Here is a 23,398-nt window from a genome sequence, read left to right as displayed (position 1 = left end):
CTTATAACAGGTTACAAATACATGCTGTGAACTTACTATCATATGGTCACAGATTTAGAGCTAGCAGGGACCTTACAAGTGATCTAATGAAACACTTTATTGTTACAAAGGAGGAGACTGAGAAGTTAAGTGATTTTTCTCAAAGTTACCCGGGGAATGTCAGAGACAAGATTTGTTGCTGTCATCTACTCAGAAAGTAGGACAACTTTTCACTACATACCCGAAGTATAAGGAAGGAAGGGTTCCCCATCCCCTCACTTCTTTTGATACGGTGAAACTTGATGAGGCTTTTATGTGTTAAACACATACAAGATGTGTTTAGGATGTCTCTGATGGATCCTGTTATCAGGTGTGAACACCTTTCCTACTGAGTCAAGAAGGGAACAACTTATTGAGTGAAAAAATAAATTAGCCATGCCTCTGGGGGTGATAAATTGCTAAGCCCTGAGGAACTTAGGGCAGTCAAACTTTGGAGCTAATTGTAGAGATGTCTGTTCCTATACCAAAGGTCAGAGCAGGGAGAAGATAACTTTCTCTTCCTCCTCCCTCTTCACATTATCCATGTAGCTTTGAAGGAGAGCTCTTGGACCAGTAGGAGACATTTCATCTGTTGGGGAGAAGAGAGACACACTACGGATAGAGATACAAAGAGACAGTCACCAGAAAGAGAAACAGATTCAAGGAATGGGACCCTTGACAATCAAAAATAATAAAACATTTACAGATAAACAAATGACCCAACACAGATGTTTCACCCAAGGAGATATGACTAAGGATGCTACACAGAAAGAGAGCACATCTAGTCCCTGTTATGAATTATCTTTGTCATGTATATTGCCTTGGGCGGCTAGGTGGCGCAGTGAGTAAAAGTGGTGCACCGGAGTCAGGAGGACCCAAGTTCCGTTCCACCTCAGACACAACACCCACACAAAAAAACTAGCGGTGTAACCTTGGGCAAGTTACTTAACCCCAATTGCCCTCCAAAAGGCAAAAAACAACAACAACAAACAAACATATATGTTTCCTTAAGATCTCTTAAATAAAAAGCCCATGCTGTTCTTCATGCACTCAGAACAAAACAAAAAAATAACTCAATATCCTCCACTCAAATAAAATATTCTGGGAGAGGGAACAAGAATCTAATGCCTATAACCCTTTGGCACCAACTGCTCTGGGTCCCCCTTTAATGCTTTCCCCTTCCCTTAAAGGCTTTGCTTCTTAGGCCTAATAGGGTAAAGTTTTTACTCTCACACTGTTTTCCCCCCTCTCGTAGCTATTTTTCCCCTTCATGACCTTCTCCCAAATTTCCAAATCTTTTTTCATTACCATTGTTGTTTAATTTTTTCCCACTCTCACCACCTCCATGGTGCATGTTTGTGGGAAAGTATGTCCAAGGTTTATAGGGGGAATGTTTTAGAACTACTGTTTGGGCGGCCAGGTAGCACAGTGAGTAAGAGCACCGGCTCCAGTGTCGGGATGACCTGGGGTTCAAATCCACGCTCAGATACTTAGCACCACACCCAGAAATAACTGGCTGTGTAACCTTGAGCAAGTTACTTAACCACAATTGCTTCAACAACAAAAAAAACAACTACTGTTATTCTACTATTTTAATAAGTGCCTTTACTAAGAACTAACCATGTCTCCTGGCTGGTTGCTAATTAGAAGCACACAAGTGAGGGCTTATGAGGAATAACCAACCACAGAGTTACCATAGAATCCTATGTGTCAGCCACTCTGTGGAGACCTTACCCACAAGTCTGAGTACACCAGGGAACTAACCCAGAGGGATCCTACAGAGGCGGATAAGATCACAGTAGCATAAAACTGGAAGGGACTTTAGAACTCATCGAAACTGAAGCCCAGGAAGGTTATCAACTACCCAAGGACACACAGATTGTCAGTAATGCCCAGGATTCAAACCCTAATCCTCTGATTCTAACACCATTATTATTTATAGTATATCACATGGACATACAGTCTTTCAGAAAAAAAAATAGAATCAGGACCTCTCCATGTTTCCAGCCTCCCATGACCTCTTTTCATCCCCACCTCCACACCATTTACTTCTGCCAAGGACCTGCAGATTTAACCTTTAGAATAAGGACATGGACACTGAGAATGTCACATAGGAAGTTTTCACAAGAAATTTAAAGGGAGACACAAGGGAGTTTCTCTAAAGAGGAAGACTCTAAAGAAATGAGATTAGGCTAAAAATAACCCAAGGGGGAAGTAAGGGGAAAGGAGCCAGAATGGTGTGGGATGAAAGCTACAATGGAACCCTATAATGAGGGAGAGCAGGGAGTCATTCCTGAGGAGTATGAAGATATGAAACACCTGGGAAAGCCTTTGATGGAGTCATCATTTTGGGAGATGGGGTGAGGGAATGGTGGGTTAGACACAGTTAACTTGGCCAGGGCAAAGTTGTGAAGGCACATTTTGTTAGTGCTTTCCTGGTGCTTTTTTTGGCCCCAGAATTCTTCAAATTTGTGTTCCTCTTAAACACATGCTTAAAAAACAAGCATGCTAAGCAATGCTTCATGCTCTGTACTTTTCCTGATGTATGATTTATGCCTGTCAAAACTTAACTGTCCTGTGCCTCCTCAGAGAAGACTCCTCAGGGTCTTCGTAGATCTTCTAACCATCCTGAAGTATCAGTGTTAATGAACTAATGTGTTTCCTTCCTAAATAACATACTTGCATCTTAACAAGAGAGTCAAGTAATTATTGCCTTTCCAAAGGATTCTCTAACGATGGGAATTTCAGAGGTTGAGACAATCTGGGGTGGATGGAATGGGCAGGCCTATTCATGGGTGTTTTGCAACCAGATGGTATAGGTGTAAGAGAGCTAATTATTAAATTTTCAATGTGTGAGTTTGATTTATTGTTCTGTTGATTATCTAGACTTAAGAAATTGATGGAAAAGGTATCAATAATGTAGTTTAACTTAAGGTGTGTAATGGTACTTTTTTTTGAGCCAGTTGTTAAACAGTTTTCAGTATGCTCTTACACATGTATATTTTTTAGTAAGTTGGCTTTTTGGTGACACTAAAATCATAACCCATAGGCAACTACCTATGTGACCAAATCTGACATGTATTTTCCTGGAATCTACCAATAGAAGTAGGACCAATGGGTTGAAAACCTGCATGGAATTTCTGGGGAGTCTCCAGGCAGTCAGACTGTATCATGTGTCCATTTCTGGTCTAGTAACTAGAACACTGAATTGTATGGACATAGATATGGGACCTTAAATTAGTAATTGTCAATGTTATATTAACTTTCTTTAATCTAACTAATATAATGAAGTGAACTAAGATATGTAAATGTTGTTCAGCAGTTTTTCAGTCCTGTCAAACTCTTTGTGACCCACTATGGGATTTTCTCAGCAAAGATACTGGAGTGGTTTGCCATTTCCTTCTCCAGCTCATTTTACGGATGAGGAAACTGAAGAAAACAGGGTTAAGTGACTTGCCCAGGGTTACACAGCTAAGTGTCTGAGGCCGGATTTGAATTTAGGAAGCTGAATCTTCCTAACTCCAGGCCCAGCACTCTGTCCATATGTAAATACATTGTAAATATTTCCCTCCTCCTAATAGAGAGGTGGGGAACTACAGGTGTGGGATGTTGCATACACTCTGAGATTCTGTGTGTAGTTTCTGCTTAACTTTTCCTTTGTTATAATGAAAGATTCTATAGTTGAGGAAGCAGAGGAATCTCAAGAAATTACTGAGGTGTGAAAAACAAAAGGTATTCATATGTTTCCTTGAAAAGGAAATAAGCAGTCCAGATATATATGGAACAATGTAAGCAAAGACAAAAATGCATGAAGGTGGGAGTGGGGGTTACAAGGAATGGAGAGAAGTAGAGTGTGACCATAGCATGGAGTGTGTGGAAGAAAACCATGTGAGATAAAGCAGGAAAGGCAACATTAGCAGGTAATCTGTGCCAGTGCAGAAGAAGCAGCATGCCAGAGATCAAATTTAGGGTATCTCCTCATATGTTACAAGAAGAAAAAGGAGTTCAGCAGGGACCATACTATGGTCAGTGCCCATGTCAACCAGGTTGGCTCATCTCTTTGTAAGATTCACAATGGTAATAACATTTAAGGTTTGCAAAGATAAGAATGACCAGCTTAGAACAGGATAACTGACTGAGCTGCTAAAACTGCACTAAACACTTGGTCACTTGGAAGGGACACTGGAGGAGGGAAGCTAAGGTAAAAACTGTGAGGGAATTAGAGGCAGGCAAAAGGAGTACAAACTTCACTCAGCAGGCATTAAGGAAGCAACGAATAATTTTGCAGAGAACTAAGCAAAGGATTGACAGTGAGGAAGTGAAGGGATTAAGTATAGATAACTCCTAAAAAGACCCCCTTTAAACTCTCACAAATTGAGGACCTCCCAAAAATCTTTTGTTTATTGTGGATTATATCTATTGATATTTGCTGTATTTAAAATTAAAATTATAAAATTGTATAATAATCAATTCACTTAAAATAACCATGCTAATATAAATGACACTTCTAATGAAAAATAATTATTTTCCAAAACAAAAAAAAGTTAGTGAGAAGAATAGCATTATTTTATATATTTTTGCGAAGCTTTCTAATGCCTGGCTTAATAGAAGAAAATTGAATTCTCATCAGCTTCTGCATTCGATCTATTGCTATATATTGTTTTAGTTGAAATAAATGAAGAAAATTTGTTCTCACACAGATATGCAGTTAGAAAAAGGGAGGAGCATTTTAATAGACAAATAATATCTTAGCTTTATTTTTAAAATGGTGTTGACCTCCTGAAAGGTTCTTAGGGACCCACAGGGGACCGTACTTTGAGAACCACTGGTCTAGATTTTCTGATAGTCTCTTTTGTGGTTTGACTCCTCACTCCCTTCTTCCTGTTTGCTCAGGGTTCCAGCTTCTTCTTCCTGCTTGGGAGTCAAGCAAGGTTACTTCCTCCCCCGAGTTTGTCTGCCCACGGAGAAAGGCTGCTTTCATCCTTTACAGGCAAGTCACATACTTAATTCTAGAGAGTGATGTGTACACCAATGTTTCTGATGCCTACTCGTCCACACAGTTCATAAGCCTATACTGCTTCCAAGAAGAGACATGCTATATGTTTGACCTCTCTAAAAATATAGCATCTATTCATCCTCCTAAAATAATATAGGAAGGGAAGGGATTTTTTAAAAAGACATCAATACCAAGAGCAATGTATCACCAAATACATTTGTAATCACATTGGTACACTTTGTACTAGAAGATGATTCCAGGCTAGGGACTGCTAGGCTGAATTTGCAAAATAGAAAACAGAATAAAACAAAGTAATTGCCTTTTCAGCAAAGAAGGGAAGAAAGATAAGCATTGTTAGTGTCTGCAAAATATCTATATTGGAAGAATGCAGCCTTTGGGCAATCAAAAAGCTTTCCAAATAATCTGTGTTAATTTTCCATAAGAATATTTCTATTGGTGCCATATTATTTGGGAACTTTCTGTGTTTTGTGCATGTCAGATGTCAATGTGAAGAGTCATACATCATCAAGCTCTTTATAATCATCAAAGTTCCTTATTCAAGGTACACAAATAAGAAGTATAGTGTATAAACAAAAGGCAATTTGGCTTAGTGGATCGAGCACTTCACTTGGAATAAAAAACATCTGGGTTCAAAACCCACCTCAGGCACTTACCATTTCACCTCTCTGTGCCTCAGTTTCCCTGCTTCCAGACCATCGACAAAAAATGTGATCAGTCCAATCAACAAACAATTATTGGACTTAAAAATTTGGGACTGAAGAACTAATCATATGAACTTGGGAATGAAGGCATAAATGGAATAATGGGGTTAGTAGGCTAACTGAAGTTTGAGAGATGGGCAGGGCCAAGGGATTTTGTAACTGTAGAAACTAGTAAAGACATGAAAATGTCTCAAAGTTTTAGGAAAAGTTTGCTAGGGGAAAAAAATTCATGTTGAGGGGATCCATTCTTTAGAAATTAAAGAGGAAATTAAAATATAGAAACTGAGCCTAGTCAGTATGAGACCACCATACACAAGCGCCCTTCTTTGAGCAGAATTAAAGAAATAGAAAGCTCAGTTACACGTTTCTCTTTTCCTAGGGTTCTCTTAAATTCACATGAGATTAAGGGATTGTGGAGTGGGTGGGGGACCTTCAAAAAGCTCAGAGTAATTTTGGGGGAAAATTGCCTCATATGACTTCTTCAAGCAGAGTAATGGCAGGGGACCATTAGATTGTGAACTCCGTGAGAGCAAAGGACTGTCTTTTGACTTTCTTTATATCCTCAGCTCTTAGTACAGGACCTGACAAGTGTTGTTGTTGTGTCATTTTCAGTCATGTCCAACTCTTCATGACCCCATTTGGGGTTTTCTTGGTAGAGGCACTGGAGTGGTTTGTCATTTCCTGCTTCAGCTCATTTTACAGATGAGGAACTGAGACAAAAAGGGTTAAGTGGCTTGCCCAGGGTCACATAACTAGTAAATGTTTGAGGCTATATTTGAACTTGGGAAGATGAGTCTTCCTGATTCCAAACCCAGTGCTCTATCCACTGTGCCACCTAGCTGCCCCTCAGCAAATAGTAGGTGCTTAATAAATGTTTATTGACTGACTATGAGGTGTCAAAACATTGTCATTACCACAACTGGTTCACTGCCTACATATATCCACCAAACTAAATACCAAAGAGAATAGCTATGAGGTAGGAAGAAGGATAACGAGACGCCCAAAAATTCAAACAAAAAACAATCTAGGAAAGGTGCCAACAGCAAAACAGATGATCTCAATATCTTATCATAAATACACAAGATTCTAACTACATTTAATGTCATAAGTATCATTGAGACTTGGTTAGATGATACTCATGACTAGAAAAAATAAGGATCTGGATGGTTATACCTTTTACAAAAAGAATGTTAGTTAAAAGCATGTTACTTAAGAATGTATTTTCATGTGAAGAAATCCAGGACCGATAGAGCAAGAGAAAGCATGAGTGGAAATCAATGAAGGCACAAACAAGAATGGTGTTCTCATCAGATTATACTAAAGACCACCTTAACAGAAACAGGATATAGATGAGGAAGTTGGAAACTTCACAAAATCACAAGCCTGATATGAAGACATGACAGATTAGTGATGGAGAGCTTCAATTATATTTCTATCTTATGGAGTTCTCTTTTGCCAAGAGCAGAACATCAAATAATATCTTGATTTGGCTTAATTTCATTCTGCAGAAGAAGGAAGGGTTTTATCTGGACCTGATTCTCACAAACAATGAGGAACTGGTTTCTGGAGTGGGAATGCTGGAAACCTTTGGGAGAAGTAAGTGACAGCTACATCCTAGAATTTGTGTCAGTAAAAGGAGTGGAAAGTTAGATATAGTGTGGGGGTATATCCTAAAATTTGGAGGGAATAGATTTCAGAGAAAGAGTCCACCTAGAAGGGATGGGAAACTCTGGAGATTATTCTGAGGAGATATGATGTTACATGGCTTCAAATCATGAAATGACAGTCTCCAAGAGTTAAAGCTGAGGGTCATCCTTAGGGCAATGAAGAAGTACAGTGTGTTGCTACTGTTGAAGGTACCACCATCTTCCCAGTCACCCAGACTTACACCCTGAGTGTTAACCTCAGTCTCTTTCACCTTTGCCATATTCAATCAGTTGTCATGTCTTATCATAACATCTCTCTCTAATATACCCCTTTTTACCCTCTGATGCTACCATACCAGCCTGGTGCAGGCCCTCATCATCTGAACTATTATAGTAACTTGCTGATGGGTCTATCTGCCTCAAGTCTATCCCCACTTCAACCTACCATCCATTTGGCTGCCAAAGCCATCTTCCTAAAGCACATGTCTGACCATGTCACCCCTCTGCTTAATAAACTCCCATAGCTCCCTGTTACCACAAAGACTAAATTAAATCATTGGATTGACTTTTAAAGCTCTTTACAACCTGGTCCCAACCTACCTTCCCAGTATAAGATTTCACTCCCCTTACACTTCTGCTGTCTGGTGACAGTGGCCCATTTAGTGTTCTTTGAACATGACATTCTTCCCAACTCTGTATCTTTTCAGTGGCTGTTCCCCATATGTCGCATTTTTCCTCCCCTCCCTGCCCCCATTTGCCTCCTAGCTTCTCTCAAATCTCAACTCACATCTTGCCTTTTGCAGGAGGCCTTTCTTGGCCCCTTCCCCCGCTCGCCTCCTGTGCCTTCCCTCTGAAATTACTTTTTGTGTACTCTCTCTATATATTTTTAGCATATTTAATTGTTGTTTTTATTTTATTTATTATTTTCCACATTAGAATGAGAGTTCCTTGAGGGCAGGACATATTTTTGCCTTTTTTATATCCCTTGTTCTTAGCACACAGTTTCTAGCACACGGTAAATGCTTAATAAATGCTTGCAGACTGACCATTGTCTTTAGAATATTTTTGAAAAATGTATTCTCATTTTGTTCTCATAAAAAAAGCTCCCAGGATTACTCTAAGGGCAAGGGGGAGGACTGTGAGTACAGATATAAGTGAAGAGCTCATGGAAAAATGAATTAAGATTAGTCTAAGAAGACCAGAGGGAATGCTTGCAAATTGACTCATTTGACCCTAGTTATCAAAGCTTTAACTCTGCAAGTACTTGGAGGCACAATTATGCATATTTGTTTTATTCATGATTTGTATTGTTCTGGGATATCAAAAGCATTTGTAATGATAATGAATTAACAAAATTTTTATACCTTATTTCCAAACATCTACTGCTCCATTTCTTCAGGCAACTAATTCTATAGCTAGCAAGTGTCATGGACAGGATTTAGACCCAGATCTCATGACTCTAATCCAGTGCCCTTTCCATTATACTCAACTGCTTCTCAATATTTCTATTGTAAACTAGCACCGGTGCAGGTATAGCTAGAGTCAGGGAAAAATGAATTCAAATCCAGCCTCAGACATTTACTAGCTGTGTGACCTTGGGCAAGTCATTTAACTTCTCAGTTTCCTCCAATATAAATAAAATGGAGATAATAATAACACCTTCCTCCCAGGGTTGTTGTGAACATCAAATGAGATGATATCTGTAAAGTGCTTAGTGCCTGGCACATAGGAAGCACTTGATAAGTGCTTGTTTCCTTGCCTTTCCTTCCTCCCTTCCTTCCTTCCTTCCTTTCCTCCTTCCTTCCTTCCTTCCTTCCTTCCTTCCTTCCTTCCTTCCTTCCTTCCTTCCTTCCTTCCTTCCTTTCTTCCTTCCTTCCTTCCTATAACAATACCAAATGTTAAGAGGAACATAAAAACAAGCATCTCCTCAATTACACAGTTTTCACAAAGATCTAGTTCATCATTGGTGGATAGTACATTAAGAGTTATTATATACATTTAAATAATCTAGGCTGCATTTCTGGTATGTTGCTAATTAGATGAATAACCCATTTAACTAGAAAGCAACTAACAAGCAACTCTAAAGATGTAAAATATAGCTCTTGTTTGCGTCATCCCAGCACCTAGAGCAGAGCTGGCAAATTCTAGGCACTTATGAAGTGCTTAATTGACTGATTAGAGTAGCCCCCGGACTCTGCTATGAAGGGAGAGAATGTCAGCAGTTGGAGATGAGTAGGAAGTTTGCTTTGGGCATTGGAGTAATCTGTGCAAAGGTAGTAGAAGACTGAGCAAGATCAGATTGTAGTTCTTTTTTCTGCCCTGGAGTATATAGTTTGTAAAGAGAAGAAATATGAAATTAGGCTAAAAGGCAGGTTGTAAGATTGTGGAAGGCTTTTTAAAAAACATGTTTGTGTTTTATCCCATAGCTATTGAGGAGTTATTGAAGATGTTGAAGGAGAGTGACATAGTTAGACTTACATGTTAGGAAAATGATTTTTTCCCCTTTCAATAGTATTTAATTTTTTTCAATTACATTTTTAATAAGATTTTGAATTCCAAATTTTTCTCTCTTCCTTACCTCCTCCCCAAGATGGCAAGCAATCTGATATATGTTAAACATATTTCCACATCAGTCATATTGTGAAAGAAGAAAGAGAACAAAAGGGAATAATCACACAAAAAAATTAAAATAGTATGCTTCAATCAGCATTCAGACTCCATAGTTCTTTCTCTGGATGCAGATAGCATTTTCTATCATGGGTTTTTTGGAATTGTTGAGAAGACAGAAGTCTATCATAGTTGATCATAACACAATGTTGTTGTTATTGTATACAACGTTCTCTGGTTTTGCTCATTTCATTCAGCAACTGTTCATGTAAGTCTTCCCAGGTTTTTCTGAAGTCCACCTGCTTATCATTTCTTATAGCACAATACTATTCCATTATATTAATATACCACAACTTGTTTGGCCACCCCTCCACAACTGATAGGCATTCCCTCAATTTCCAATTCTTTTCTGCCAGAAAAAGAACTGCTATAAATATTTTTGTATATATGGGTCCTTTTTCCTTTTCTTTAATATCTTGGAGATACAAACCTAGTAGTGGTGTTACTGGGTCAAAAGGTATACACAGTTTTATAGCCTTTTGTGCGCAGTTCTAAATTGCTCTCTAGAATTATTGGGTCAGTTTATAATTCCATCAATAATACATTAGTGTTTTCCCACATATTTCCCAACATTTTTCATTGGAAATGACTTTGGTAGTAGTGTGAAGGATAGATTGGAAAACAGAAAGCGATCAGTCCAGACTAGGGGAAATGAGTCTGAACTAGGCAGCAGTAGGAGTGTAAAAGAGGAATATAAAGGAGAATGTAAAGCAGAAAGCTATTTCAGAATTAGAATTAACAGCATTTGGCAGTTGATAGTTTTTGCTGAGTGAGGCAGGTGGAAAGAGTCAAAATTGATGCCCAAACTTTGACTCTGGGAGATTGGGAGGATGTTGTTTTCAGCAACTGAAATGGGGAACCTGGAGGTTGAGGGGCTGAGTCCATCTTGTACATGTGGAGTATGAAATGACTGATATCAGGGCATCTAGATAGGTAGCTGGAAATGTGGGCTTGGAGTTTAGGAGAGTCATCAAGGCTAGAGGTAAAGGTTTGACTGTCATCCACCTAAAGATATAACTTGAAGCTATGGGAGTAGACCAAATTGGTAAGAGAAAGTTTTTTCTTTTTTAAAGGCCAATAATGGAGTTTAGGAGGGTGAAAGGAAGGAGAGAAACAGCGTACAAGATCAAAAAGAAACAGTCAGAAAGGGTGGAAGAGAGCCAGGAGAGAGTAGGGGCATGGAATTCCACCAGTAAGAAACTTTCAAACATCAAATAGGTATGTCTTAAGTGGTTTAGGTATAAGTGGAAATGAGAGTGAGATGGGAAAAGGAAGGAGAGTCTGTATGATCAAGGAGATAATATACATAAAAACACTTTGCAAAATTTCAAATACCATGTTGTTGTCATGAAGTCATGTCAGATCTTTTGTCTCCCTAGTTAGGGTTTTCTTGGCAAAGATACTGGAATGTTTGCCATTTCCATATCCAGATAATTTTACAGATGATGAAACTGAGGCAAACAGGGTTAAGCGACTTGCCCAGTTAGGGTCACATAGCTAGGAAATGTTTAAGGCTGTATTTGAACTCAGGTCCTTCTGACTCTAGGTCTGGCGTCTGACATTCTATCCACTATGTCACCTAGCTGCCTTGAAGTACTATATAAAGATCAGTAATCATAATATTATTGCATCCATGGGAGGAGATGAATTCTATGAAGAGACTCAGAGAAAGATGAGTAGAGGACTAAAGGACGAGTTAGGGCATAAGGTCCAAAGTTGTGGGGTGAAAGAAGATAAGGAGCTAGTGAGACAGGAAGAGAGAATGAACAGAGGTCAGAGTACAAGGTAAGGAATGCCAAAACAGAGGAGAAAGTGTCAAGGAGAGGCAAAGAGAACATTCAAGTTTGAGAGATAATAAAAACAAGAATTGAGAAAAGGTCATTAGACTTGCCCAGCATGAAGTCATTGGTTTCAGAGATAAAATTCAATGAGGTAAGAAGAGGTAGCAGAGCCAAGTTATAAAAGATAAACAAAAGAGAAGATGACAAAGAACTGGGGCTCTCATTTTTGATGCATTTGAATCAATTCTTTATATGTGTTGAATTTCTGACTTTTATTAGAAATGTTGGCCGTGAAGGCCTTTTTTTTCCTCCTTACCAGTTAACTATTTCCCTCCTAATTTTTAATGCATTTTTTGGTGTGCAAATCTTTTCAGTTTTATGTAATCAAAATTGTTCATTTTATATTTTATCATCCTCTCTCTCACCTATTTCTATCTCTAGTTCTATTTATTCATTAACTCTTCCTCTACTCATAGCTGTAAAAGTATTTTCTTTCTTTTTTCCTAATTTGTTTATAATAGGACCTTTTATATCTAATTCATGTGTCCATTTGTACCTTGTTGTGGTTCATGGTATGAAGTGTTGGTCCAAAATTTCTGCCAGCCTGCTTTCCAGTTTCCCCAGTTTTTGTCTAACACAGTGCATCTTTAACCAAGTAGTTGGCATCTTTGAACCTACCTTATTAGGTTCATTTGCTTCTGAATGGTGTATAACTAATATGTTTCATTGTTCTCCTTTTCCATTTTTCAGTCAGTACCAAATAATTTTTATAATTACTATTTTGTAATATAGTTTAAAATCCAGAAGTGCTAGGCCCCTTTCTTTCCTGCTTCTTTTTTTTTCATTATTTCCCTTGAGAATATTAACACTTTGTTCTTCCAAATTAATTTTATTATTGTTATTATTATTATATCTTTCTGATATTTTGGTAGTTTTATTGAATTAGAATTGAATAAGTAAATTAATTTGGGCAGTATCATTATTTTTGCTATATTGACATGGGAAACTGAATAACTAATATTTATTCACTTATTTGGGTAGATATTTTGGTAAAATGTGTTTTGCAGTTATATTCATATGATTCCTGTGCATATCTTGATGGGTAGAATCACAAGTATTTTGCATATTCTATAGTTATGATGAATAGAATTTCTCCCTCTATCTCTTCCTGTTAGGTTTTGTTGGTAATATGTAGCAAGGCTGTTGATTTCTGTGGGTTTACTTTATATCCTACTACTCTGCTGAAGTTAGCATTGTCTATATAGGCCATCTTATCACTTGAAAAATACAATAATTTTGTTTCTTCTTTGCTATTGTTTATTATCTCAATTATTTTTCTTTTCTTCTTATTATTGCTAGCATTTCTAGCACCATGTCAAAAAAATAATGGTGATAATGGACATCCTATTTTACTCTTGATCTTAGAAGAAAGGCCTTTACTTTATCTCCATTACATAGAATGCTGGCTCTTAGTTCTAGACAAATACTGTTTACTATATTAAGAAAAAGTTCATTCATTTCTATGCATTTTTAAAAAATAGTAATGTTTTTGTATCTTGTCAAAAACTTTTTTTCATTTTTATGATTAATTTTGTGTATTGCTTATAGTTTTCTCAATTCTCATATATTTGTATCATTTTATTATTCATACTGAATATTAGACCTTTATTAGAGTTTGCTATAAGATCTTTTTCTCCAATTAGTTGGTTCTCATGTGATTCTACCTGCATTTATTTTTCTTGTGCAGTTTTTAAATTTTATGCAATTGAAATTGTCTATTTTCTCTTTTGTTACCATTTCCATCCCATTTTTTAGTCAAAGTTCTCTGCCTAGCCATAGATGTAAAAAATATTTTTTTCCTTTTCCTCTTTTCTTTAAATGCTATGACTTTTAATATTTGGGTTATGTATCCATTTAGAATTTGTTGTGATATATGGTATAAGATGTTAGTTTAAATCTATCTCTTTTACATTGCTTTTCAATTATTTCAGCAGTTTTTGAGAAATAGGGAGTCCTTATTATAATAAATATTAATATAATTGGCCTTGTCAATCATTATGATATTATGTTTGAGTCATTTATCTATTCTATTCCATTAACAAATTTTTCTATTTTTAACCAATATTAATTAGATTTGATGGTTTGGGGGAGGCCAGGTGGCTCAGCGAGTAAGAGCACCGGCCCCAGTGACAGGATGACCTGGGGATCGAATCCAGGCTCAGATACTTAGCACCACACCCAGAAATAACTGGCCATGTAACCTTGAGCAAGTTACTTAACCCCAATTGCTTTAAAAAAATAAAAGATTTGATGGTTTGTGGTTTACAATGTAGTTTGAGATCTGATAATGCCAGACCATCTTTATTACCAATTTTTTCATGATATCTCTTGAAATTATTGACCTTCTATTTCTTTAGATGAATTTTATTATAATTTTGTCTCATTCTATAAAGTGACCCTTTGATAACTTGATTTCCATGTCAGGGAATCTATAAATTAATTAATGTAGCATTGCCAGGTTGTTATATTAGCATCAAAGTTAATTTTTTAAGTGTTTAATTAAATTTATTCATAAATCCTTCTAGTTTTGTGGTATTTTTTCTTTGGGAGTTCGTTTGTGTGTTGTTCAACTTATTTTTTTTTTAAGATTGGGTTACTTGAATGCTCCATTTTTTTGTTATGATAATCTGAGTATTTTATGTTTTGTAAATTCATCTGTTTCTTTTTTTTTTCATTTTTACTGGCAAATAATTGGGAAAATAGTTTCCAAGAATTTTCTTTTCATTTGTTGAGAGAACTTTTAATTTTTGATACTGGCAATTTGTTTTTCTCTTTCTATTAGATAAGCTAAACATTCATTTTACTAGTTTTTTAAATAACTATATCATATATATGTTTTAAGTTTTCATAATCATTTTTATTTTTAGAATTTCTATTTCTTGTTTTAGTGGAGTTTAATTAATGTTACTTTTCTGGGTTTTTTTAAGTTACATATCCAGTATACTGATCCATCCTTTCTCTTTTGTTGATAAAGGTTTTTAGAGATATAAATTTTCCTCTAATGCAGTTCTTAGACTTTTGTGTGTGTCTTGGACTCCTTTGAAAATCTGGTAAAGTCTATGAACTCTTCAGATGTGAGTCAGTCAACTCCCAGGTCTTAAATGCCGAATATTCATTTCCTTTGTTCACAATTGAAGAAAATGATAAATTTCAGTTAGAGGTTAATGAAAATAATTATGTATATTTTTTCCCTCCATCTAAGCTCACGAATACTTTGAAATATGTCCATGTGCTCTGTGGACCCCAGGTTAAGAACTCCTGCCCTAAGGACTACTTTGGCTAAATCAGAAAAGTTTTGGTATGCTACCTCATTTTTAACATTTTCAGATTAAAATATCTGTTGTTTCTATGTTTTTTGACACACCAATTCTTTAGGAACAAATTATTTAGTTTACACTTAACTTTGAATCCTTCAAATTGATTATAACTTACTTTATATGTGGTCAGTAAAGGATGTGCTTAATATTTCTGCTTTTCTGAATTTGTTGATAAAGCTTTTTTATATTGGCACAAGGAGAGTTTTTGTAAAAGTACCATGTATAGTTGAGAAGTATAAATGTCTCTTTCTATTTTCATTTAATAATTGCCAGATACCTGTTATTACAGTGTGATTTTCCTCAACCATGTCTGATCAAACCACTTCCCTATTCAAACTCCTATAGTTTCCCATTGCCTCTAAAATAAAATATAAACCCATATACTTTGCTTTTAAAGCTCTTTACAACCTTATCCCAAACCCCTTTTTTCTGTTTCATTGGACAAGTGCCCACCCCTTGACTTTGCAAAGCAAAAAAGTATGTCCTTCTTTCTGTTCCTGTTATGGAGATAACATTCCATCTACCATCTCTATGTTTTTTCATGACCTTCTCCCATCCTTGGAATGCACTCTCTTCTTATCTTCACCTCAGAATGCTTTGTTCCTTCAGGACACAGATTAAGTACCATCTTCTACATAAAGCTTTTCTTGATTTCCCTAGTTGATGATGTTCTCACTCCTAAACTATCTTGTATTTAACTACTTTATATTTATTCTCTTTATAAACTGTGTATACTGATGAATGCACTTGTTGTCTTTCCTGTTAGGACGTAAGCTTCTTTAGAGTAGGGATTATTTCATTATACATGTATTTGTGTTCTTAATGCCTAGACTTGTGCCTGTTAACATAGTCATCACTTAATAAATATTTGCTGATTCAGTGAATATTGTGATCCTCCAACTATTATAATTTTGTGGTCCATTTCTCTCTACAAATTGATTAATTAGAATTTAGATGCTATGTCATTCAGTATTAATATTATGTTATCTCTGACACTTGTAAACATAATATAATTTTATTTATTTCTTTTCCCCATGTCTATTGGTTAACTTTGTCTGAGATCATGATTGATACCCCTGCTTTTAAAAATTCACCTGAAGAATAATAGATTATGTTCTAGGTCCTCACTATTAACTCTGTGGGAATATTTACCTTTCCAGTGTTTCTTATAAATAATATATTCTTTGATTCTACTTTTTATTCCATTTTCATGCCTTCTCCTTTATATAGGTGAGTTCATCCCAATCACATTCACTATCATTTTTCATTTTGTGTTTCTCTTCATCATAGCCTCTTATATATTTTCTCCCTTTTCTACCAACTCTGTCCTTACAAAGAAGAAAATGGAGAAGAAATAGAAAGAATCTGACTAATACTAGCAATCTCTGAATAAAGTAATTGGTTCTCATCCCTCTGCCCCTCCTTTCTTCACCATGACAGACATCTTACACTTTCTTTCTCTTTTTTTTAACCTCCTCTATTGATGAGCCTTCTGAAGTAAAAAGTTGTTTTGCTCATGACTATTGCCTTCCTGACTCAATTCTCCCTCTTATACCCTATTCTCTCCTTTCCTTGTCCCTGCCTATTTCCTTATAAAGTTTAAAATATTTCTGTGCCAAATGCTTTGTATGTATGTGTTCTTTAATAATAATGATAATAATAAAGACAATGATTTAATAATAATTTAATAATAATAATGACAATGATGATGATGATGATAATTTCTAGCATTTATATAGCACTTTAAGGTTTGCAAATCACTTTACACATTATAACTAACTTAGTTAACCTTTATCTGATGCAAAAGAAGTGAGTCCATGAGATACCCACTACTTCTTCCTCCATGTTTGTATACTCTTTATTCAAAATGGTAAATTCCTCCCCTCTCTTCCTAATTTCTTCCCTAGTATATTCCTTTTCCCTGTCTTTTTTGGAATTTTCTTTAAAATAATAAAACAAAACAAAATGAATATTTTTGTTATATTCAACTCCTTTTGTTATTCTTGAATTCTAAAAGGGCATTTATCTTTTCTGCCCTATTAGCATGTAAACATTTCATCATCATTTAACCCCTTCCAGTTCTTCAAATTATCTACCTTTTAAGGTTTCTTTTGTCTTCTATATTGACATTTCAGTGTCAGTGTGGAGCTCTGCTCTTTTCATGCAGAAAATGTTCCTATTTAAAGTTAATTTTCTCCTGTAGATTATACTAAATTTTTTCTGGGTAAGTTATTCTTGGTTATAATCCTTTATCTTTTGGAACTTCAGTTTCCAAGATTTTCTCTTCCTTGTAGTAGCTGATGCTAAGTCTTGTGTGACATTGACTATAATTCTTTGGTATTTAAACTCTTTTTGGTGACTTGTAGTATTTTTTTCTTTGACTTGGAAACTGGATTTTGTCTATGGTATACCTGGATATTTTCAGTTTAGGGTTTCCTTCCTTGGAGGTTATTGGTAGGTTATTTTTATTTTCATTTTGTTCTTTGATTCCAGTAAATCTAGGCAGGTTTTTTTTAGTGATTTCTTGAACTATGGTGTCCAGGTTTTTTCTCTTTCTTTAACCTGTTTTCAGGGTCAATTTGAAAAGAAAAATTAACTACCTTACATTTTCTCTCACTATTATTTCTCCCAAAAATCTTTTGTCTTTGTTCTAATATTTCTTATTACCTCAAGAGATATTCAGTTCTCATTATGCTATTCTAATTTTCATAGAGTCTACTACATGTAAAGTTTTTTATTATCTATACTACACTATTTATTTCCCTTTAAATTTTAATTCTAAATTCTTATTTCATTTCTAATTACATTGTTACTTCTTCCTTCATTTTTCTTATTCAGTCTTATAGTTCTTGCAGCCAACCAGTCTTTTTTCTATGCTGGTAGGCCAGGGCTATAACCTAGCTTCAGGTGCCCACTTATTGGAGCTGATGCTGACTTATGATACCCCCATTTAGAGCACTTGTTGGCTTCAGCTCCATTTATAGTAGTTCCAACTGGCTTCCCTCCCATTCCCAACTCTTCTAGTTTCTGGTAACTAGAGTTTTTATTGATTTCCCTGGCTTGACCTCCCTCCCGACCTTTTGCTTCTCTCTTTTGATCTGAACTCTCATTAGCTTTCCTGGTTAGACCTCTTTACCAGACTCCATTTTCTTCTGTCTTTTGTGTAGTTTTTGATAGGATGGAGGAATACTTTCTATTGGTCTTCCTGGGACCCTTTTTAGTTATCTGTCAGAGTTTCAGTGGGTGAGCTGGTCTTTATTGACCTTTCATTTGTCATCTTTACTGGGAAGTCTTGGGGAGCTAGTTTTTAATCTTTGTCTCCCTTTCCCCTCTCCAACCTCAGTCTCCATTATAGGTTAACACTGGGTCATTTGCTACAATCTACAAGTCACCTCTTTATTCACTCAACAATAGGATGATAAAGTTCATGTTTTACTTGCCAGTCTGAAAGTCATATATAATGGAGTTCTAATTCTCACTGTAACAAGGTAAATCTATTAGTTTCCCCCTTGCCTCTGTGAGCTTTCATTTTATTATAGAAAGAAACCTAATTGTTCTAGCATGACTTACTTTTTACAATCTTACTTTCTATTTTTCATAGTCCCACATATTTGTAAACAGATCTTGCTTCATGTAAGGTTAAGTGTTGGAGAAGAGGTAGTCAGTCTAAGATGCAGTCTAAGATTACAATTTCTGCCTGTAAATATCTTACAGTCTAGTTGGGGAAACAAGGCATAAATACATACGTTGATCATAAGACTTGGATCTTGAAATGACCTTAGAGATAATAAAGGTTCAACACCTTTATAGATGGAATATTAAATAAAAATACAAAAAAAAATATATGACAGCCCTCAGCAGCAGTACCCATGATGAATTTAAAGTATGAGCAGTAGAAGAGATCACTATAGACTGGAATGCAGTAAGTTTTTATGGAGAAAGAGGAATCTGTACTTTGTAGAATAGGCTGTATAAGTGTGAGGGCTTCTAAGTTAGGGGGATGATTTTAGTGGCAATGGGAAAGTATATAATTTTTTCAGGTTATAGTGAGTAGGAGAGTTTGATGAAACAAAGATTAGGCAAGTAACAGGATATGAGGCTAGAAAAAAATAAATTGGCACTAATTTGTAGAGGGCCTTGAATATCAAGCTAAGGAATATGAATTTTATCCTGTAGACAGTGAGGAACCACTCAAAGCTTTGCATTAGCTTCAGAACAGCTATAATATAAGTTGTGTTTTAGGAAGATTTAGGGTAGATAAGGGTGGGAAAGGTACAGTCAGGTAGACCAATTAAAAGATTATTCTAGTCTAAATAAGGATGATAATGATATAGGAAGTAGTTTTGGGGAATAGAAAGGAAGAGGTGGATGTGAAAGACATTTTCAAAGGAGGAAGTGAGAAGATTGAGCAACTGATTGAATGTGGTGGGGGGCTCAAGGGAGAAGTGGGATGTAAAGAATGTTGAGAAATTTCAAGTCTGGATGACTGGGAGAATGTTGATAACAGAAAGAAGGAAATAAGGAAAAGGGAGTATGTTCATGCATGAGTTTGAAGTGATATCAGGAATATCCAAATGAAAATTAATGTTTAGAAAGTAGTTGGAGATGTAGAACTAAGCTTGGAAAAAATTCAAGGCCAGAGAGATAGATTTGAGAGTCATTTAAATGGAGGACATGACTGAAACTAGGTAAGTTGGTGTGACTCAGTTCCTTATAATATTTGAGAAAAGAAATTCTTCCCCTAGTTGCCTGGTTTCCTTCTGATTTGGGCTTCATTGTTTTGTTTTGTTTTTTTTTTTTGCAAAAACTATTTTATTTAATATAATCAAAATTATGTATTTTACTTTCCATGATCCTCTCTACCTCTTATTTGACATAAACTCTTCCCTTATCCATGGATATGACAAATACATTTTTCAACATTCCCCTTACTTATAACATCCTTTATGTAGATAATTTTTCCATTTTGACCTTATCTTGATATATGGTGTGAAATGTTGGTCTATACCTAGTTTCTGCTAAATTGCTTTCTACTTTTCCCAGCAATTTTTGTCAAACACTGAGTTCTGACCCCTAAAACTTGGATCCTTGGGTTTATCAAACACTAGATTACTATTTACTACTGTGTATTGTGTACCTAATCTATTACACTAATCCTATTGGTACTGGCTATTTCTTAGCCAGTACCAGATAGTTTTCATGGCTACTGCTTTGTTAATACATGTTGAAATCTGGAGCTCTTGGCTCCCTTCCTTCACTTTTTTTTCCCATTGATTCCCTTGATATTCTTGACCTTTTGTTCTTCCAGATGAATTTGCTATTATTTTTTTCTACCTCTATAAAATAATCCTTTGGTAATTTGATTGATATAACACTGAATAAATAAATTAATTAGGTAGAATTATCATTTTTATTATATTGGGTTGGCCTACAAGCAATAAATATTTTTCCAGTTGTTCATATCTATATTTGTGTGAAAAATATTTTGTAATTGGGTTCATATAATGCCTAGGTTTGTCTTGGCAGATAGACTTCCAAGTTTTTTATATAGTCTTTTGCAGTTATTTTAAATGAAATTTCTCTTTCTATCTCTTGCTGCTGGATTTTGTTGGTAGTGTACAGAAATGCTGATGACTTATGTAAGTTTATCTTATATCCAGCAAATTTGCTATTGTTAATTGTTTCAACTAGTTTTTTAGCTGATTCTTTAGCTGACTCTAAGTATGTCATCATATTATTTGTTTTTGTTTTTGTTTTTTTTGAAGGGGGAAGGCAGGGCAATGGGAGTTAAATGACGTGCCCAAGGTCACACGGCTAGTAAGTGTTAAGTGTCTGAGGTCGGATTTGAACTCAGGTCCTCCTGATTCCAGAGCTGGTGCTCTATTCACTGCGCCACCTAGCCACCCCCATCATATTATTTGCAAAGAATAATAGTTTTGTTTCCTTGTTGCTTATTTTTATTCCTTCAATTTCTTATTCTTGTCTTATTTCTATAGCTAGTATTTCTAGTACAATATTGAATAACAGTGGTAATAATGGACATCCTTGCTTCACCCGTGATATTATTGGGAAGGCTTCAAAATTATCCCTTTTACAGATAATGCTTGCTCTTGGATTTAGATAGATACTATTTATCATTTTAAGCAAGGCTCCATTGATTTATAGTGTTTTTAATAATAATTGTTACTGCATTTTTCAAAGGCTTTGTCTACATATATTGATATAACTGTGTGATTTTTGTTGTTTTGTTATTGAAACAGTCAGTTATGCTTATAGTTTTCCTAATACTGAACCAGCCCTGCATTCCTGGTATAAATCCCACCTGTTTATAGCATATGACCTTTTAGATATATTGCTATAATCTCCTTTGTTGTTAGTATTTTATTTAATATTTTGCATCAATATTCATTAAAGAAATCAGTCTAGGGGCAGCTATATGGCACAGCGAATAGAGCACCAGCCCTGGAGTCGGGAGAACCTGAGTTCAAATCTGGCCTCACACACTTGACACTTAACTAGCCATGTGACCTTGGGCAAGTCACTTAATTCCAATTGCCCTCCAAAAAGCAAAAGAAAGCAAGCAAGAAAGAAAAAAAGCAAGCAAGAAAGAAATAAAGGAAGGAAGGAAGGAAGGAAGATCATTCTATAGTTTTCTTTCTCTGTTTTTGCTCTCTCTGGTTTAAGTATCAACACCATATTTGTGTCATAAAAGTAATTTGGTAGGATTCCTTCTTTACTTGTTTGTTTCAATTAGTTTATATAGTATTGGGATTAATTGTTCCTTAAATATTTGGTAGAATTCACTTGTTAATCCATCTGCTCTTGGGCACTTTTTTCTTAAGGGGCTCTTTGATGGCTTGTTCAATTTTTTTTCTAAGACAGGTTTATTTAAATATTCTATTTCCTTTTCCATTAATCTGGGCAGTTTATATTTTTGTAAATATTCACTCACTTCATATAGATTGTCACTTTTACTAGCATATAATTAGTCAAAATAACTCCTAATAGTTGCCTTAATTTTATCTTCAATGGTGGTGCATTTGCTTTTTTCATTTTTGATACTAGTAATTTTATTATTTTTTTAATTGAATTATCCAATGACCTATTTTATTACTTTTTCATAAGATTAGTTCCTAGTTTTATTACTTCAATGGTTTTCTTACTTTCTATTTTATTAATCTCTCCTTTGATTTTCAAGATTTCCATTTTGGTGTTTAATTTGTTCTTTTCTAATTTTTTTTTAGTTGCATGCCCAATTCATGGTTCACTTTCTCTCTTTTATTGATGTATAGTTTTAGAGATATAAATTTCCCCTTAAATACTGTTTTGGCTACATCCCACAAATTTTGGTATGCTGTCTCATTGTTGTCATTTTCTTTAATGAAATTATTGATTGTTTCTTTGATTTATCCTTTGACCTACTTATTTTTTTAGGATTTAATAATTTCTTAATTGACTTTTAATCTATGCCTTCATAGCCATTTATTAAACGTAATTTTATTGCATTGTTGTCTGAAAAGTATGAATTTAATATTTCTGCTTTTCTGCATTTGGTTGTGAGACTTTTATGCCCTAATACATGATCAATTATTGTGCACCAATTAGGTGCTACACATAGCTGAGAAAAAGGTATATTCCTGCCAGTAAGTTTTCTCCAGAGTCCTATCACTTCAAACTTTTCTAAGGTTCTATTAATCTTTTTTACTTCTTTCTTATTTATTTTATGGTTAGATTTATTTAGCTCTGAGAGGAGAAAATGAGGTCCTCTACTAGTATAGTTTTATTGTCTATTTCCTCTTGTAATTTATTTAGCTTTTCTTTTAAGAATTTGGATGTTATGCCATTTGGTGCATATATGTTCAGTATTGCTACTATTTCCCCATCTAGGGTTCCTTTTTTAGCATGATGTAATTTCCCTGATTATTTTTTAAAGTGAGTCTATTTTTGCTTTTGCTTAGTCTGAAATCATGAATGCTATGCCTGCCTTCTTTACTTCAGCTGAAGCATAATAAATTTTGCTCCAACCCCTGGTTTGAACTCTGTGTGCATGTCTGTTTTAAGTGTGTTTCTTGCAAACAATATATTGTTAGATTCTGTATTCTAATCCATTCTACTATCCACTTCCATTTCCATGGGTGAGTTCATCCAATTCACACTCACAGTTATGATTATGAATTGTGCCTTTCCCTCC

At 35.4% G+C, this 23,398-nt stretch overlaps 1 protein-coding gene across 6 annotated transcripts in view; it reads left to right on the top strand.

Annotated features, from left to right (window-relative positions):
- The window catches only part of CYSLTR2 (cysteinyl leukotriene receptor 2), a 114,280-nt gene that overhangs the window by 72,260 nt on the left and 18,622 nt on the right, over nt 1–23,398 (top strand). For 5 of the 6 annotated variants that reach the window (XM_069063660.1, XM_069063657.1, XM_069063658.1 and 2 more), the window contains 2 exons: nt 4,912–5,008; nt 7,245–7,332. Coding sequence is in view for 1 of the 6 variants with exons in the window: in XM_069063654.1 (XP_068919755.1) it covers nt 15,112–15,188 (77 nt within the window). In the remaining 5 variants the exon portion in view is untranslated. Of the gene's footprint in view, nt 1–4,911; nt 5,009–7,244; nt 7,333–14,282; nt 15,189–23,398 lie in introns of those variants that run through there. The other variant, XM_069063654.1, reaches the window with a different exon arrangement.

Source organism: Petaurus breviceps, unplaced genomic scaffold, assembly GCF_028583685.1.
Source record: "Petaurus breviceps papuanus isolate PSGF00001 unplaced genomic scaffold, PetGlider_PUasm1.0 90594, whole genome shotgun sequence".
NCBI lineage: Eukaryota > Metazoa > Chordata > Mammalia > Diprotodontia > Petauridae > Petaurus > Petaurus breviceps.
This window is presented reverse-complemented; position numbering and strand designations above follow the sequence as displayed.